The sequence below is a fragment of the Mya arenaria genome, chromosome 11 (assembly GCF_026914265.1).
Source record: "Mya arenaria isolate MELC-2E11 chromosome 11, ASM2691426v1".
NCBI classification, from domain to species: domain Eukaryota; kingdom Metazoa; phylum Mollusca; class Bivalvia; order Myida; family Myidae; genus Mya; species Mya arenaria.
Genome location: NC_069132.1, coordinates 5,675,399 through 5,693,940, shown reverse-complemented (window position 1 = coordinate 5,693,940; position 18,542 = coordinate 5,675,399). Strand labels below are relative to the sequence as shown.

Here is an 18,542-nt window from a genome sequence, read left to right as displayed (position 1 = left end):
CACACTAAATGTGTGTATTTGTAAATATTTTTTGCGCGGATATTATGATCAAACACAGTTTGAAGTACTTTTCTTCAAGCTTAAACAGACTCCTGACTGGTGATGTAGGATTGACAATTATTACCTGTACCCTTTTTTAATTGTAAGCCCGTGTACTTGCGTGAGCTGTCAATGTGTAAATTGTTTTAGTAAGCTTGGTCTCCATATTGAATACGTCGTTGGTGCCGGATGGGTTTCCCTTTCGGTAAGACGATAACCCCAATATTCAGTGAAATGACTGTGGACTTTAACGTTTTAACACCGTTTGATATTTAATCCTGATTTAAAGATTTAAGCATTTGCTACATATCCTCGATTTTAAATAGGAAAGAAATGTTGACCTCTTTGAATAACGTCACGTGATTTTGACCAGTATCATGTCATAATATCTTTCTGTGATAAAGCAAATATTGTATCATATGCCCAATATGGTTTTAGAAAAGGTAGATCAAAAATTGAGGCTCAATTTGTATTATCAAATATTATTAAAAAAATTTAAACGACAATAAACGTCTGTATTGTGTTCTTGTAGATTTTAAAAAGGCTTTTGATTGCATTTACAGATATACGATGGCTAAAAACGTATAAAACCGGTATAAAAAGGTACAGTATTACGAGTTATTAAAGATATTTATGAAAAAGTAAATTCAGCTGTTAAGGTGTTAAATAATTATTCTGACTTTTTCGAATATCCCATAGGCTTGAGGCAGGGTGAAGTCATGTCTCCGGTCTTGATTTCCTTGCTTTTAGATGACATAGAACTATTTTTACAAACAGATATGAATTCAGGCCTCACTATTAATGACCTTATAATTATACACTATTGTTTGCGGACGATGTGATTATACTAGGCAACACACCTGAATATATGAATAGGTCACTGTCATTATTAGAAAGTTACTGAAATGAATGGAGTCTAGAGGTTAATATAAGTGAAACAAAAGCCATGGTATTTCGTAAAAGAGGTGGTCTGTTAAGAAGTTTCTATGCAAAAATAATTGGAATAAAGTTGATAGCGACTTCAATTATTTGGGAACTGTTTTCAATTACAGGAATCATGAACACATATTTGGAAAAGCTCTTAAGGCACAAAATGTGTCTGAGGTTTGGGGTTTCGGAAAATCAAAAGTAATCGAGCGCATTCATTTAAAGTTTTTTTTAAGAATTTTAAATGGACGCATCAATACTGAAGTTATTGAAACAGATAATGTTATATTTAAGGAAACATATAATGTCTGTTAAAGACTGTCAAAATGGTAAACATAATTGGGTTACTGATGTAAAGGTATTCTAAGCAAACATGGCTTTGCATGTGTGTTCGATAATGTACAGTTATATAATGTTAATACTATTGTCAGTATATTCAGAGAAACATTAATTAGTACATTTAAGCAAACATGGGCTAATGACAAAGCTAGAAGTAGTGTTCTAAACCTGTGTAATTATATTAAAAGTACATTTTACCGCATGATTTTATATTACTAGATTAAGAGTGTCTGCTCATTCATTAAGGATCCACATCGGTAGATTCCTATAAATGAACGTTATTGTACTTTTTGTAATTCACATGATCTAGAAGATGAATTTCATTTTATAGTAATATGTCCTTGTTATAACGATATCAGAAGGAAATACATTGAATTTTTTTTTATGTCAGACCAAGCATGCACAAGTTTATATAACTGCTTAAGTCAGACAACAAAAATACTTTATTCCAATTATCTAAATATATAATAGAAGCTCTTAAACATTGAACTTCCATAACACATAATGATTAGTTTTTATCAGTTCATCCTCATGTTTTATCATTTGCATATTATTTTTTTCACGTATGTGCAATTTTTTATATCAACATATAGACATTTCATCGTTGTCGACGGCGTTTTCGAGTTCTTCTCCTTGTTAGATAACTAAAACAGACCAGCATTGTCATTTTCCACGAGGCGCTTTTGTTGCAATATTAATCAACACCATTAACAGCAGGTAATATTTGTAACTGATTTTTGTTATCAAGATTTCAATAGTTGTCCTTTTTATCTTAAGAAGAGCAGAAAGTTTTATTTGAAGTAATAATTGTTATAACAAGATTGTATTCGTTATCTTTAATGATGTGTCTTTCATCAAAATAACAAATCAACCATTGACTTGCACGCGCATCTCAATTAATGTGACGATATGAAACTCCTCGTGCAAGAAAGACTATTAATTGGTGTTAAGCATCAAAGGACGCCAGGAATTTATAGTTATGTTGTTTTTTTATAATAAATAGAAGGATGTGACAGAGATGTAAATATGGCAAAGATACGAAGTTGCTTTCTTTTACATAATCAATATAAACTAAGTGTAAAATGTAAATAAAGTAAGAGAAGTAATTATACTCACAGGAAATGTAAAATTTGATATATACTGTAATAATTTAATACCGAATGTAAATCAAGATGGCATCCAACGTCTCGTTATTGCATTTAAAACAAGATCAAAATCATAAAAAAATACCATGAAAAACGCAAGCAAAAAATGCACAGCAGAGTTTGACAGTAGCGTTAATGCAGGATTACATTATTACTGGTTGAACAACCCAAATAATAACTAAATTTTTACTGGCATCATTGGCAATAAGTCATGTAATATGATTTTCTTATACTGCCTTTTTATTAATAACTACGTATCTATGTGTTCGTAAAGAATATAAAAACAGGTTTGCTTAGATGGAAGGAAAAAGGTTCTGAGACATGGCCATAACGAATAAAAAATATCATAACTACTAAAACATATGCATATGTGTTTAGTTTGGAGCAATGATTTCATTAAACTCAATAGGTATCATATGTACATATTTGTAAAGACAAAGGAAAACATTGAAATGTAAATAAGTATACTCTACCAACTGTTACGGTAGAACTATACAGTATAAACTATACAGTATACTTTAGAAGAATTTTAAAGATGAACAGTCGTACACCCATATTAGATTGATAAATGTCGAAAACATTTATTCATATGAAGGATACCGAGTTTAATTTGAAAGAAATATGCATACAACACGGTATTTCTACCTTATGTGACTATAGTTGTATCACAGTAAATCTTTAAGCATTCACCAATCATTTAATATTTTTGCGTTTTCTGTTATTAAATACAGGGTAGCATCCTTGTTATCAGTTATATTTATGTTTTCCATAAATGCATTATTAAGTAAGTATTTAAAGGTTTATCAGTCAAAACTTATGTTTGTTATGCATGTGTATGTATTGATTTTGAATAAGAGTGTCACTTTAATTGAAATGATAAAAGAATTCTGTACGAAATGAAACATCATTTAAAGACAAACTACACAATTTAAAGAAAACGAATTGGATTAATTCGTTTAAGATTTGTTTACTTAAAATTGAAGTCGTATTGTCTAAAATGCATAATAATAAATTACCTGTGATTGACAAACTGTATATATAATCATTTGCAGAAATTATTAACGTATACATTAAACAATGATTGTAAAAACTATTGTTCAAGAAAAATGGATAGGTCAATCATATGTCACTTAAACACTAAAAACAAATACATGTATTATATGTTATATATAAAAATAGTCGGTATTATATTATTACAAATCATTGCGAAAATAAAAGAAGAACTACAACAGGTAATGACAATGCGATTTAGTGTAGATTGTTAAAAGTCAGGATTGTCCATAATTCTTGAACTATTTAATGCAGCGAAACTCTCTCCCATACGACGCCCCCAGTGTGTAGTCGTCTGGGCTCTCCCTCGCGGCTGCTGTTCCCCGGCGCGTGCGTTCGTGGCTCGTGGCACCGGCCCGATATACGTCTCACCGTTTACGAATAGCTTTTCCCCCACGAAATATGTTCGTTTCCCCTTCCGCTCGTCCTCCTTTTTTGTATATGATATAATGCTTTTCTGGCGTCCCGGATTTCCATGGACTGCTGTATCCCTATTCCGTTACCGGCTTTCTTGATGTCGTCTCTCTCCTCGTACGCCATTTTTCTAACGTCCTCTCTCCCTGCCTACAGTACTGAAACTGTAATGTTATTGGCCGTGGTTTTCGTGCTGAATCCTTTCCGAAAACATTGAAGCCGTTTGATTAGCCCAAACAAACAAATTGATACCTGTCATTCGTGTACACGTGTATTTAAAAAAAAAAAACAATATCATTAACAAAATGGTAAGAGACAAATTGAGTTTAAACGTTTATAATTTTTGTTGTTGATGTTTGTCTCATAGATAATCTGAAAAATGCATCTATCATTTCTGTATACTGGTATTTTTTTTTAATAAACCCTCGAAGATTCGACAGACACCCGATATTTGTGTGAAAAATGTTCCGTGTATTGACCAGTTCCAAGACCTAACTGAGTCGAGGGTTAAAGGGCTTATCAGTGAACTTGTCATGTCGATTCGTGTGAATTGGACGTATTGCTTGCCAAGATATTCAAGTCTTCTCTACATCATTACAGAACTAGTCAATATGTCTTTACGACTAAGAGTATTTCCTTCTAGTGGTAACAATATATTATTAGTCCACATTTAAAGACGGTTGGTTTTAAACTTGAATTTAGTAATTATAGACTAGTGAGTAACTCATCATTTCTTTTCAAATTCAGTAAAGTCTGTGTTCACTCAGGCTGCGAGACGTCTTTTATCAAACTTGTAAGTGAACAGCTAGATGACATCGAGAGGTAACATTGCTTAATGCAATCGATATTTGTCGCCTTTGATACTGTGGACCATAACATCTTACTTGGTGTACTTCAGAGTCAGTACGGAGTCACCGATTAAGCTCCGAGATGGATCGATTCATACATACAACCTTGTAGCTGTCAACATCGCCAGCACCGCAACACATCTCCGCGTGCTTAAAATAGTGTGTGACAAGGCAGTTGCCTTCTACCTAGCGCTAGCTCACATACACTGGAACATTATTTTATGTTATCAAACCATCGTTCTATGGATTCGCAATCTCATTAAAATCAGATCCCTAATACACGCTTCACGACGTTACGCTATGTACATAACGTAATGAAGTGAACGTCACGATATGATTTTAATGAGATTGATGGATTCGCAGATGACCACTCTACAACAAACCTTTTCGGCCAACTTATGTTATCAATGAACTAAATGAAATCAAAGATCTTAAACAAAAACCTCAAAAACTGAATTTATTATGTATGGCAGTATAGCACAGTTAAATAAATGTTGTACTAGACATAGTTGGTGACTACGTTCGATCAGTCAGTGTTATAATGTACGTAGGACTAAAAAGTCTGGTTACTAACTGACCCTTGTTTGTTTTTCCTAAGAACAACTTTTTCTGATCATTTTTCACATCTTCGCTGTATCTTTTTGATACTTTATTGCAATAGAAAGATGCGAAAACGTGCTGTATTTAATAGAGCACTTCAGTAAACACTTATCCATTGGCGATGGTTAAAAGTGTGAAAATGACACACATTTGCCTAAACAGAAAAAAACCCGAATATATATATATATATATATATATATATTAAGGGGCGGGTGAGGGGCAGTAAAATAGAAAACATATTTTTCATATGTATTTGAACAATAAAACATCAAATTTGAGAAATCAAACAGTTTACTTGTTGTTTGTAGTCATTTTTTAACATGCAGTTTATATGTCCCTCTAAAACGGTTCAATATATTTTTTCTCTCAATAGTACATTATTCTATCAGACTATTTTTATGCTGTAAGAAAAATATTTTTATCAAAATTGATATTCATTCGTTCAATGGAACGCATGATTGAACGAGGACGAGCTTCTACATTTGTGTGCCAATGATAGGGTCATGAAATTACAAATTAAACTAGAGCTGTCACAGGAGTGACGAATACCCCCAAATGCCGCCTGGACACAGGAATGGCAAACCATTCCTTTGAAAAGAGGCCATAACTCCAAGGTTACGGCACACTGCATCTTCTTTTATCATGCATGTATTGTTTTATTTAAATCTGTTGAGTAATTTAGAAGTTACACTGCTGACAAGAACAAGAGCTGTCACAGTATGTGACGAATGCCCCCGAATGTGACATTGACCTACGAACAAGGTCAGTACATGAAAAGTTGATCTTGCCTTTATGTGTCAAATACATATGGCAAGTTATTTTAAATTTCCTCTGAACATAAAAAATACCACCCATATTTGACAACCTACACTGTTATGTCCTTATATTCAGAATTCCCTTGTGAATAAACACTTAGTGTATCTTTCACCTTAGAGGTAGGGACATGGGTCTTGCACAGGACACGTCGTCTTCGTATGTGGAACACATGTAGCAAGTTATTTTAAAATCTGTCCTTACAAGGGAAAGTTACAGCCCGGACACAACAACCTATACCCTATGTCCTTGTATGCAGCACTCCATTGTGAATAAACACTAAGTGTGACCTTGACCTTTGAGGTAGGGACACGGGTCTTGCACGCGACACGTCGTCTTGGTATGTGGAACACATGTGGCAAGTTATTTTAAAATCGGTCCATACAAGGGAAAGTTACAGCACTGACACGACAACCTATACTCCATGTCCTTATATGCAGCACTCAATTGTGAATAAACTCTATGTGTGACCTTGACCTTTGAGGTAGGGACACGGGTCTTGCACGCGACACGTCGTCTTGGTATGTGGAACACATGTGGCAAGTTATTTTAAAATCGGTCCATACAAGGGAAAGTTACAGCACGGACACGACAACCTATACTCTATGTCCTTATATGCAGCACTCCATTGTGAATAAACACTATGTGTGACCTTGACCTTTGAGGTAGGGACACGGGTCTTGCACGCGACACGTCGTCTTGGTATGTGGTACACATGTGGCAAGTTATTTTAAAATCTGTCCATGCAAGAGAAAGTTACAGCCCGGACACGACAACCTATACTCCATGTCCTTATATGCAGCACTCCATTGTGAATAAACACTAAGTGTGACCTTGACCTTTGAGGTAGGGACACGGGTTTTGCACGCGACACGTCATCTTGGTATATGGAACACATGTGGCAAGTTATTTTAAAATCTGTCCTTACAAGGGAAAGTTACAGCCCGGACACGACAACCTATACTCTATGTCCTTATATGCAGCACTCCATTGTAAATAAACACTAAGTGTGACCGTGACCTTTGAGGTAGGGACACGGGTCTTGCACGCGACACATCGTCTTGGTATGTGGAACACATGTGGCAAGTTATTTTTAAATCTGTCCATACAAGAGAAAGTAACAGCCCGGACACGACAACCTATACTCTATGTCCTTATATGCAGCACTCCATTGTGAATAAACACTAAGTGTGACCTTGACCTTTGAGGTAGGGACACGGGTTTTGCACGCGACACGTCGTCTTGGTATGTGGAACACATTTGGCAAGTTATTTTAAAATCTGTCCATACAAGGGAAAGTTACAGCCCGGACACGACAACCTATACTTTATGTCCTTATATGCAGCACTCCATTGTGAATAAACACTAAGTGTGACCTTGACCTTTGAGGTAGGGACACGGGTCTTGCACGCGACACGTCGTCTTGGTATGTGGTACACATGTGGCAAGTTATTTTAAAATCTGTCCATACAAGGAAAAGTTACAGCCCGGACACGACAACCTATACTCAATGCTTATATGCAGCACTCTATGGTGAATAAACACTAAGTGTGACCTTGACCTTTGAGGTAGGGACACGGGTCTTGCACGCGACACGTCGTCTTGGTATGTGGTACACATGTGGCAAGTTATTTTAAAATCTGTCCATACAAGAGAAAGTTACAGCCCGGACACGACAACCTATACTCAATGCTTATATGCAGCACTCTATGGTGAATAAACACTAAGTGTGACCTTGACCTTTGAGGTAGGGACACGGGTCTTGCACGCGACACGTCGTCTTGGTATGTGGTACACATGTGGCAAGTTATTTTAAAATCTGTCCATACAAGAGAAAGTTACAGCCCGGACACGACAACCTATACTCTATGTCCTTAAATGCAGCACTCTATTGTGAATAAACACTAAGTGTGACCTTGACCTTTGAGGTAGGGACACGAGTCTTGCACGCCACACGTCGTCTTGGTATGTGGAACACATGTGGCAAGTTATTTTAAAATCTGTCCATACAAGGGAAAGTTACAGAGCCGGACGGACGGATTGACGGACGGACGGACGGACGGTGCGATTTTAATATGCCCACCTTCGGGGGCATAAAAACTAGCCTTTCATGAGTTATCGTCCGGAAACCGTTTTTCTATTTTTAGTAACAGTGACCTTGACCTTGGCCCCACCAGCCCCAATATCGAACTTGACCTGTATCTCCTGATGTTTCACCTGTGTACCAAAAATTGTTCAAATCTGTCAAGCCTTTCATGATTTATCGTCAGGAAACCGTTTTTCTATTTTTAGTAACAGTGACCTTGACTTTGGCCCCACCAGCCGCAATATCAAACTTGACCTGTATCTTCTGATGTTAAACCTGTGTACCAAAAATTGTTCAAATCTGTCAAGCCTTTCATGAGTTATGGTCCGGAAACCGTTTTTCTATTTTAAGTAACAGTGACCTTGACCTTGCCCTCCAGCCCCAATATCGAACTTGACCTATATCTTCTGATGTTACACCTGTGTACCAAACTGTATCTTCTGATGTTACACCTGTGTACCAAAAATATTTTAAAATCTGTCTAGCCTTTCATGAGTTATCGTCCGGAAACCATGAAAACCGACAGACCGACCGACCGACAGACAGACAGACCGACCGACAAGCTCACTCCTATATACCCCCTCAAACTTCGTTTGTGGGGATATAAAAAATCCACATAGATCTCAAACAAATGTTTATGAAGGACTGTGGAGTCCTTGCAACAAAAGTAATCATTATTCTAAAGTGGTACTCTTATTCAAAATCAATACATACACATGTATAACAAACATAAATTTTGAGTAATAAACCTTCAACTATTTACTAAATAATGCATTTATGGAAAATATTAAATACTGATAACAAGATTATAACCGTGTATTTAATAGCTGAAAACGCAAATGATTGGTGAATGCTAAAAGATTTACTGTGATCTACTATCGTCTCATATGGTAAAAATACCATGTTTTCTGCACCTTTCTTTCAAATCAAACACAATATCCTTCATAAGAACCATTGTTTCTGACATTTTTTAATCCTTTTTCGTAAATTAAAACACTTGTATTAAATATGGTAAATCATATTTGGGAGTAATAGTGCATCTTAAAAGGGCTACAGCGTTTTATTGGGTCAAATATTGAACAAAATTTATTATTTTGGGTGAAATTTAATAAAAATGCTTCTTTTTTTTATAAAACATACCGGTTGTCATATAGGAGCTCTATTGCGAACAAACATTTGAAAATGAGACTGAGAACAAAATTACAAATAACAAATGATGTTAAACATAAAATATCTTATATGAACAAGAGACACTTTGATATTCCTATGAACTGTTTCTGACAAGTATCTTAGAACATATACACTGGAACTGGAGCATTCTTTTCACTGAAGTCCCATATGAAGCCATTAACTCAGCTAGCCTGTCCTGTGAATGTTAGAATACGGCTGGACAGGAGTCTTTTCCATGTACAAGTCAATTACATTGAAGATGCTTATAAACATCTTTCATCTTCCTATCTGTTTTCTCTTCTCTGCTTTTGCCATTCTTTTCTTGTCTGAAAGAAACAATACATAGTTCATACAGAGCTTCACCAGACAAGAACAATCTTTAAATAATTAAGATAATTGCCATGTTTTAGAGGAACTGAATAGGCTTCAATATGTCTTAATTGTGTATCAACCTAAACAGAGTTAAGAACATCGTTGGCAACCACAGAACTTAAGTCTGTTATACATAAAAAATACCATAAGACAATTGATTGACAAAATCTCATTTTAATGAATATGCATGAGGCAGGGGAAACAACTCTTCTCAATGATTTCCCATGTTACAATTACATATTCTTCAGTAACCCTGTAGAGTCAGTATCCTCCATGGCTGTGTGGTCTTGACTGCCGACAATAATTATTATACTAAAATGGCAGACCAAGTTCAATTCAGACTTCTGCAAGAATATTTTTCTAAAGTTAAGCATCTGGTTCCTTGTGTAACCAATGAAACTGCCTCAATAATTATTCATGAATACGAAATTGTCCTAGCCAAATCGCACACAGTCCACAATGAAGCATAACGTAGGAGTTTTCCTGGGGTATCTGACCATGAGTTGAACAAGGACTTAAAATTGAGTGTTTCAGAAGGTCCCTTTTGTTACACACATCCATGGCCATTACATAGTTTTGTACTCAATATTGAAATTTGAAAATTGTCCAGATGTCAATGTTGCAGCCGCAAAAATTATTAGAAAATGATTTCCCTTTTAAGTTACAAAAGTCATGTACCCAACAGCAAGGAAGTAAACACTTACTGGATTCCCTGCGTACATGGGTTCCGTACAGCCTGTTATTTCGGAAGTCTGCTGCAGTCTGGACCTGGGACTGACCTCGTTTCTCCACCTTCCTGACATCTGCCACCTCGACACCACTCACACTAAAAAAAAGAGAAACAAGAAAGACATTATGTTGTGGTCCTTCAATACTGCATGAATGTTTCAAATATGCTAAAATTATATTTCTTAATAAGATTACAAGGAACAGGTTGATATTTCTGAAAATATTTTCAAATGCACCTCTCAGACTTTTCAAGTCCCGCTCTTTGTTATGGTGCTATATTTATAAAGATTCTTCATGAAAGTGTTCAACTTAGTTAAAAAAAATCACTAAATTTATTCATTAGCCATTATTATTGGAAATCTTGCTAATTTCTCTGTGAAACTTGATTTAAAAACTAGAAATATGTCCATAGGACTCGGATGCCCTGATAAGCTGCTTTTGTCACAAAAGCACTTGGGCCATTATTTGCTTTATTCTCCATAAATGTGCATCAAAATTTTGAGCCCCACAAACTAGTGGGAAATGAAATCCCAGGTGAACAACTTCATCACCGCATTAACAGTCCCCTAAGATTACATGGCTCTAGGTAATATAATTTAGGAGTTGAGTAACAAAAGTCCAGTAATGCCAACTTTTGCTATTTCAAGGGTCATAACTCTAGTTTTACTACGTGCAGCTGGAAACAAAATCCCAGGTGCACAATAAGATCACCCAATTAACAATCCCCTGAGGTTTCATGTCTCTAGGTCATATAGTTTTGGAGTTTTGAGCAACACTTAAAATAATTACTGAATCAATGATTCACACTCTGTCCCATGCACAGATGGACAAGGGCAATTTTTATGCTTACCCATCCCCATTTTTGTGGGGGCATAAATACAGCACTGTCAGAAGATGCCAGAACTGCAATCATGTAGATTTTTCAGTTGAGAAAGAGGCATACCTTTACTTTCATGCAACCCAAAGTCGTGAGCCTTGATACACATGAACACATTGTCACTCTGAGCAAATGCACCAAGTTTCATGAGAATAAAGTGAATGGTGTTTAGCAACGTTCAAGGTAAAAGATTTATCAAAAAAGTTAAAGACAGGTACATGTTTGGCAGATTCGGATAAGTAAAAGAAAATAAGAATAATAAATCAAAAACAAGTGCTTCACAAGTAGAGGCCAGCACTCCATTCAGCATTGTGTTTTTTTCTTTTGATGAAGAAGAACATATTTACTGCTTTTAAAGTCAGAGTTATGGGCCTTGATACACACATACATATTGCCACTTGTAACAGGTGCACCAAGTTTCATGAAAATATATTAAATGTGAAATAGTTTATGTCCAAGGTCAAAGATTTTGCACAATAAAAACAACACCATCATTAACACCACCAAGGTTATGCAAATACCTTAACCGGTTTCTTTGAATAGGAGACAAGCTAGTTTGCGGTCACAAAAGTACCTGTCAGTCAGTGAAATGAAGTCCTCTTTGAAAGAGATCTTGATCTTCTTCTGAACAGATTTTATTGTTTCATCTTCTGCAAAGACAAATGTATAAAAACATCTCAATTATAAACTTTTTTTTAGATTTCACCCGTTGTTCTACACACTGTTTAAGGAAATCAATTGAAACAATCCAATTTAAGATAACCTCAACTAATAAATCTTCAGATTTCTGATTGAGATTCCACGGTAACTGATGCGTCTCTCAAAAATTTGTTGAACGAATAAAGACATGGATTTCTATCAGAGTAACAAACATTTCAAACAATCCTATTATACACCTATCACAATGGAAAAATACCATCACCACAGCAACAATTATAAGATAAAAGTACCCTCGGAATTTCCAGATTCTTCAAGTTTTTTCTGCTTCCGTTTCCCTTTGACCACTTTAGATTTTTGTGGTATTTTCTCATCAAGGCTTTCCAAGAAATCTTCAGGCAGTTTTGACTTGGCAAGGTCTTCCTTCTTCTTCGCCTGAGTAAAAGAAATTAACTTTCACTCTATACCCTATATAATATACCAATACTAAACTTTAACCCTATACCTTATATAATATACCAAAACTAAACTTTAACCCTATACCTTATATAATATACCAATACTAAACTTTTACCCTATACCTTATATAATATACCAGAACAAACTTTCACTCTATACCCTATATAATATACCAATACTAAACTTTTACCCTATACCTTATATAATATACCAATACTAAACTTTAACCCTATACCTTATATAATATACCAATACTAAACTTTAACCCTATACCTTATATAATATACCAATACTAAACTTTTACCCTATACCTTATCTAATATACCAGTACTAAACTTTAACCCTATACCTTATATAATATACCAATACTAAACTTTAACCCTATACCTTATATAATATACCAATACTAAACTTTAACCCTATACCTTATATAATATACCAATACTAAACTTTAACCCTATACCTTATATAATATACCAGAACAAACTTTCACTCTATACCTTATATAATATACCAGTACTAAACTTTAACCCTATACCTTATATAATATACCAGAACAAACTTTCACTCTATACCCTATATAATATACCAGTACTAAACTTTTACCCTATACCCTATATAATATACCAGTACTAAACTTTTACCCTATACCTTATATAATATACCAATACTAAACTTTAACCCTATACCTTATATAATATACCAGAACAAACTTTCACTCTATACCCTATATAATATACCAGTACTAAACTTTAACCCTATACCTTATATAATATACCAATACTAAACTTTAACCCTATACCTTATATAATATACCAGAACAAACTTTCACTCTATACCCTATATAATATACCAGTACTAAACTTTAACCCTATACCTTATATAATATACCAGTACTAAACTTTAACCCTATACCTTATATAATATACCAATACTAAACTTTAACCCTATACCTTATATAATATACCAGTACTAAACTTTAACCCTATACCTTATCTAATATACCAGTACTAAACTTTAACCCTATACCTTATATAATATACCAATACTAAACTTTTACCCTATACCTTATATAATATACCAATACTAAACTTTAACCCTATACCTTATATAATATACCAATACTAAACTTTAACCCTATACCTTATATAATATACCAGTACTAAACTTTAACCCTATACCTTATATAATATACCAATACTAAACTTTAACCCTATACCTTATATAATATACCAATACTAAACTTTAACCCTATACCTTATATAATATACCAGTACTAAACTTTAACCCTATACCTTATATAATATACCAATACTAAACTTTTACCCTATACCTTATATAATATACCAGTACTAAACTTTAACCCTATACCTTATATAATATACCAGTACTAAACTTTAACCCTATACCTTATATAATATACCAGTACTAAACTTTAACCCTATACCTTAACAAGAGATGTTTGTCAAACATTATGCCCCCCCTGAGCGCCATGTTGTCAGGATTATATGGACAATTGAATGAAATATGCATGGACCGAAATGACAGCTGATTTGTTGCTGTTTTAAGATTATGACCATTAAAGTGTGAGGATAAAGTGTGTTATGACCGTCATGACCTTTGACTCTATGAACTCAAAATCCAGAGTCATCAGCTGGTCACCAGAAACCTAAATGTCAAGTTTGAGGGCCATAGGTGCAGGCATTGTCAAGTTATCACAAGACAAGTTTTTTTCGTTCAAGGTCACTGCGACCTTGACCTTTTACCCGAAGACCCCTTAAATCATAAGGGGTCATCTACAAGTCAGATGCAACACCAAGTCAAGTTTGAAGGCCATGGGTTCAGGCATTGTTGAGTTATCACTCGGACAACCTTTTACCATTCAAGATCACTGTGACCTTGACCTTTGGCTCTATGAATCTACTGGTCAGGCTTAACATCCATGTCAAGTTTAATGATCATAGGTTCAGGCATTGTTGAGATATCAGTGGGGGAAGATTTGTTAACTTTTTGCGTTAAAGGTTACTGTGACATTGACCTTGGCCTGATGACCCCAAATGTCGATAGGGGTCATCTACTGGGCAGGCCCAACCTTCATGTCAAGTTTGATGACCATTGGTCCAAGAATTGTCGAGTTTGCTTTCAAGGTCACTGTGACCTTGACTTATGACCCCTAAAATCAATAGGGGTCATCTACTGGTCAGGCCCAACCTCCATGTCAAGTTTGAGGGCCATGGGTGCAGGCATTGTTGAGTTATCACTTGGACAACCTTTTATCATTCAAGGTCACTGTGACCTTGACCTTTGGCCCAATGACCCCTAAAATTAATAGGGACAATCTTCTGGCCGGGCTCAACCTACAAATCAAGTTTGAGGGCCATGTGTGCAGCCATTGTCAAGTTATCACTCGGATAACCTTTTACCATTCCAGGTCACTGTGACCTTGACCTTTGGCCCAATGACCCCTTAAATCAATAGGGACCATCTTCTGGCCAAGCCCAACCTCCAAGTCAAGTTTGAGGGCCATGGGTGCAGGCATTGTGGAGTTATCACTCGGACAACCTTTTACCATTCTAGGTCACTGTGACCTTGACCTTTGGCCAGATGACCCCCAAAAACCATAGGGGTCATCTCCTGGTCAGGCCAATTCTCCAAGTCAAGTTTGAGGGCCATGGGTACAGGCATTGTTGAGTTATCAATCGGACAACCTTTTACCATTCAAGGTCACTGTGACCTTGACCTTTGGCCCAATGACCCCCAAAAACAATAGGGGTCATCTACTGGTCAGGCCCAACCTCCAAGTCAAGTTTGAGGGTCATGGGTGCAGGCATTGTCACGTTATCACTCGAACAACCTTTTACCATTCAAGGTCACTGTGACCTTGACCTTTGGTCTGATGACCCCCAAAAACAATAGGGGTCATCTACTGGTCAGGCCCAACCTCCATGTCAAGTTTGAGGGCCATGGGTGCAGGCATTCTTGAGTTATCACTCGGACAAGCTTTAAAATTATTTTACCATTAAAGGTCACTATGACCTTGACCTTTGACCCGATGACCCCCAAAATCAATAGGGGTCATCTACTGGTCAGGCCCAACCTTCATGTGAAGTTTGATGACCATACGTCTAGGAATTGTTGAGTTATCACTCGGACAAGCTTTGGTCTACCGGCGGACCGACCGACATACCGACATGCCTGTGCAAAGCAATATACCCCTCTTCTTCGAAGGGGGGCATAATAATATACCAGTACTAAACTTTAACCCTATACCTTATATAATATACCAGTACTAAACTTTAACTCTATACCTTATATAATATACCAGTACTAAACTTTACCCTATACCTTATATAATATACCAGAACAAACTTTCACTCTATACCCTATAATTTTTTATTATAATATACCAGATCTAAACTTTCACCTTATACATCATATAATATACCAGTACTAAACTTTCAAACCTTCACCCTGTACCTCATATAATACAGCAGTACTAAGTTTCTCAGCACAAAAGGTATATACATTTTTAACTTTACTCAGAAGATAATTATTTGAGCAAATGCCAAAACATGGTCTTCTTTTTAGAAGAACAAAGAGTATAATTCAATAATTACACAAAAGCCAGAGTTATGGGCTTTGGTATACCTATGTGTGCATATTGTCTCTGGCAACATGTGTAATTATTTTCATTCTTTAATGGCTTCTGGCCAAGGTAGAGAGTTTTTGCACAAAAATGTTGCCAATGACATTAAGGCAATGACAATACCTCAACTTTTCTTTTAAAAAACAACAACAGACAAACTTAAAGCACAATACTCACCTTCTGCTCTTTAAACTGAGCATCCATTTTTTTCCTGAGCTCCTTCCTACGAGCCTTCCCCGTGTCCACCTGTCTCATGGCTGACTTGAGCTGGGCAAGAACGGACTGCTTACTGTCATGGAAACCAACATCTTCTGGGGCCTCATCATCACTACCAGTATCGTCAACTGGTGCATCTTCCACAGGGTTGTCTTCTGGACCTGACTCTTCTTGCTCTACAGAGAGATTTATACCTTTATAAGAGATGATTTGATATAAAAAAATATGATATAATAATATGGCCTAATTTCTAAGACCATTTTTGGCTATTTTCATGTTATAACACATGTATAATACTTTTCTAAATATTGGTGAAATATATGAAGGTGAAAAAGTGATATTAAATTAATTTTACAACTATTAATTGACTTTAACGTCACTTTTAAGTTTAATAATTACAAACAGAGTTATCTTAGTTGATAATCTAAGAATGTTTGATTGTTGACAACCATTCACAAATAAACAAGGTCTCAATGCAATACATCAAGTAGTTGCTGAGATAATAATATATGTACATGCTTACATGCAAAACATTAACAGGACTGGAGTAAAGAGTTTTCTGTAAAAAGCCACTGAATACTGCATATTAAAATTTAGTCCATATAAACAGCCACTTCATGTCAGTAATACTCGGAAGAGGAGTTGACATAAAACAGAGATAGATAGCTTCAGAGTCTTTTGACGATTTTTGATTTGGCGACTCTACAAAATGAATAGCTAAAGAACTTCAGCGAACACGTTATATATTACCTTTTTGGACGTGTTTAATGTGTTGTAAACATCAAAAAAATAAATATCAACATTAAAGTTATGGAAGCCAGATGTGTTGTAAACATCAAAAAAATAAATATCAACATTAAAGTTATGGAAGCCAGAACTACAAAATGAATATCCAAATGTTAAAAAAGTTCCCTATATGCACAATATTGTTGCTAATTAAAATTGGGAAGTGAGTACGACATCATAAATAGTGATATAAATGCGTATTTCAGTTATTCTATGCAACTGACACAAATGTTATTTAAATATTAATAAATCAGTGGAGTATAACCTGAAAGTGACAGTTCATCATCACTATCAAAACGCTTTATTTTGTTCGGTCTGCCTGTATCAGCATCTGTGTCTTCATTCAGATAGGCAAATGCTTCAGTTTCGAATTTGGCATCATCCTTTTCTTGTCTAAATCGGTTAGGTCCTTTTCTTCCTTTCATTTTTGGCAGAAATTGAAAACACGTTGGAATTGTTTACTAGGGCAATTGTAACGGGGACATTTTTACACTTCACCGTATATTCGGTACCGTTCGGAAATCAACGATAAAATTCGTAAAGCATCAATCCGACTATGATTCATAACAACAAGCAGTGACTTGAGAGTTTGTAACTTTAATAAGCTGTTAAACGACCATTACCTTAATGTTTCTTTAAAAAAATGTAAGTAATTGTTTAGAATGTTTATTTTGCATCGACCGCATTTTAACAACATGCCGTGAAACATTGTGAAGTATGGAAATAGAGAAGTATACAGTTGTGCAAGAGGTTACATACTACCATTTCATTATTTAAAAAGACTCCTACGAGCAGGGCCTTTTCTATGCTCCCACAGGTCTGACTATTTGACCCATTCTAAAAGCCTTATACAAGTGTTTAACTAATTTGACAAAACAAATCAAACCACCTATATTATGAACCACATAGACGAAAAATTCCTCAACCATACTGTACCGCGGACCCGAAAAATAAATTAATACTGCATTCGAGTGTCCTCACATTTCTTTGTTGTTTTCAACCAAAAAGCATATGGGTCCTGATTGGCAGAATACGCAAGGCTAATGTAATGGAATGTTGAATATGAACTGGAAATGCACTATGACAATTGTCTCACAAAAGCAAGAATTATTGTGGAAGAATCAGATATAGATGACTTTTAAGGGATCAAAAACAATTGGTTTATAATAATTTATATTTGCTCGATTGTGACGAAAGCCGATAGCTTATAAAGTCACTCTTGAGTCCGTTTCCTGTGCAGCAACCAGTACTATGTCCTGTTTTGAAATGCCATGAGAAATTACCCCTGTTGGGGATCAAACCCACAACCACTTGGATGATAGGCAGACACCTATATCACTAGGCCACTCTCATCCCTTCAAAACAATTG

General features: G+C 35.6%; 2 protein-coding genes across 5 annotated transcripts in view; one reads left to right on the top strand and one right to left on the bottom strand.

The window, feature by feature from the left end:
- Positions 1-7,529: 7,529 nt before the first annotated feature.
- Positions 7,530-17,648, bottom strand: LOC128209005 (uncharacterized). Its single transcript, XM_052912802.1, has 6 exons — positions 17,439-17,648; positions 16,349-16,563; positions 12,360-12,501; positions 11,984-12,059; positions 10,508-10,629; positions 7,530-9,757 (listed from the first exon to the last, which is right to left on the bottom strand). The coding sequence occupies exons 1-6, from the start codon at positions 17,596-17,598 to the stop codon at positions 9,708-9,710; spliced, it is 765 nt and encodes a 254-aa protein (XP_052768762.1). The 5' UTR covers positions 17,599-17,648; the 3' UTR covers positions 7,530-9,707.
- An 80-nt stretch (positions 17,649-17,728) lies between these two features.
- LOC128209558 (coiled-coil domain-containing protein 150-like) overlaps positions 17,729-18,542 on the top strand; it is a 32,719-nt gene continuing 31,905 nt past the window's right edge. For all 4 annotated transcript variants that reach the window (XM_052913635.1, XM_052913634.1, XM_052913633.1 and 1 more), the window contains exon 1: positions 17,729-17,818. The gene's annotated coding sequence lies outside the window, so the exon portion shown is untranslated. The remainder of the gene's footprint in view (positions 17,819-18,542) is intronic.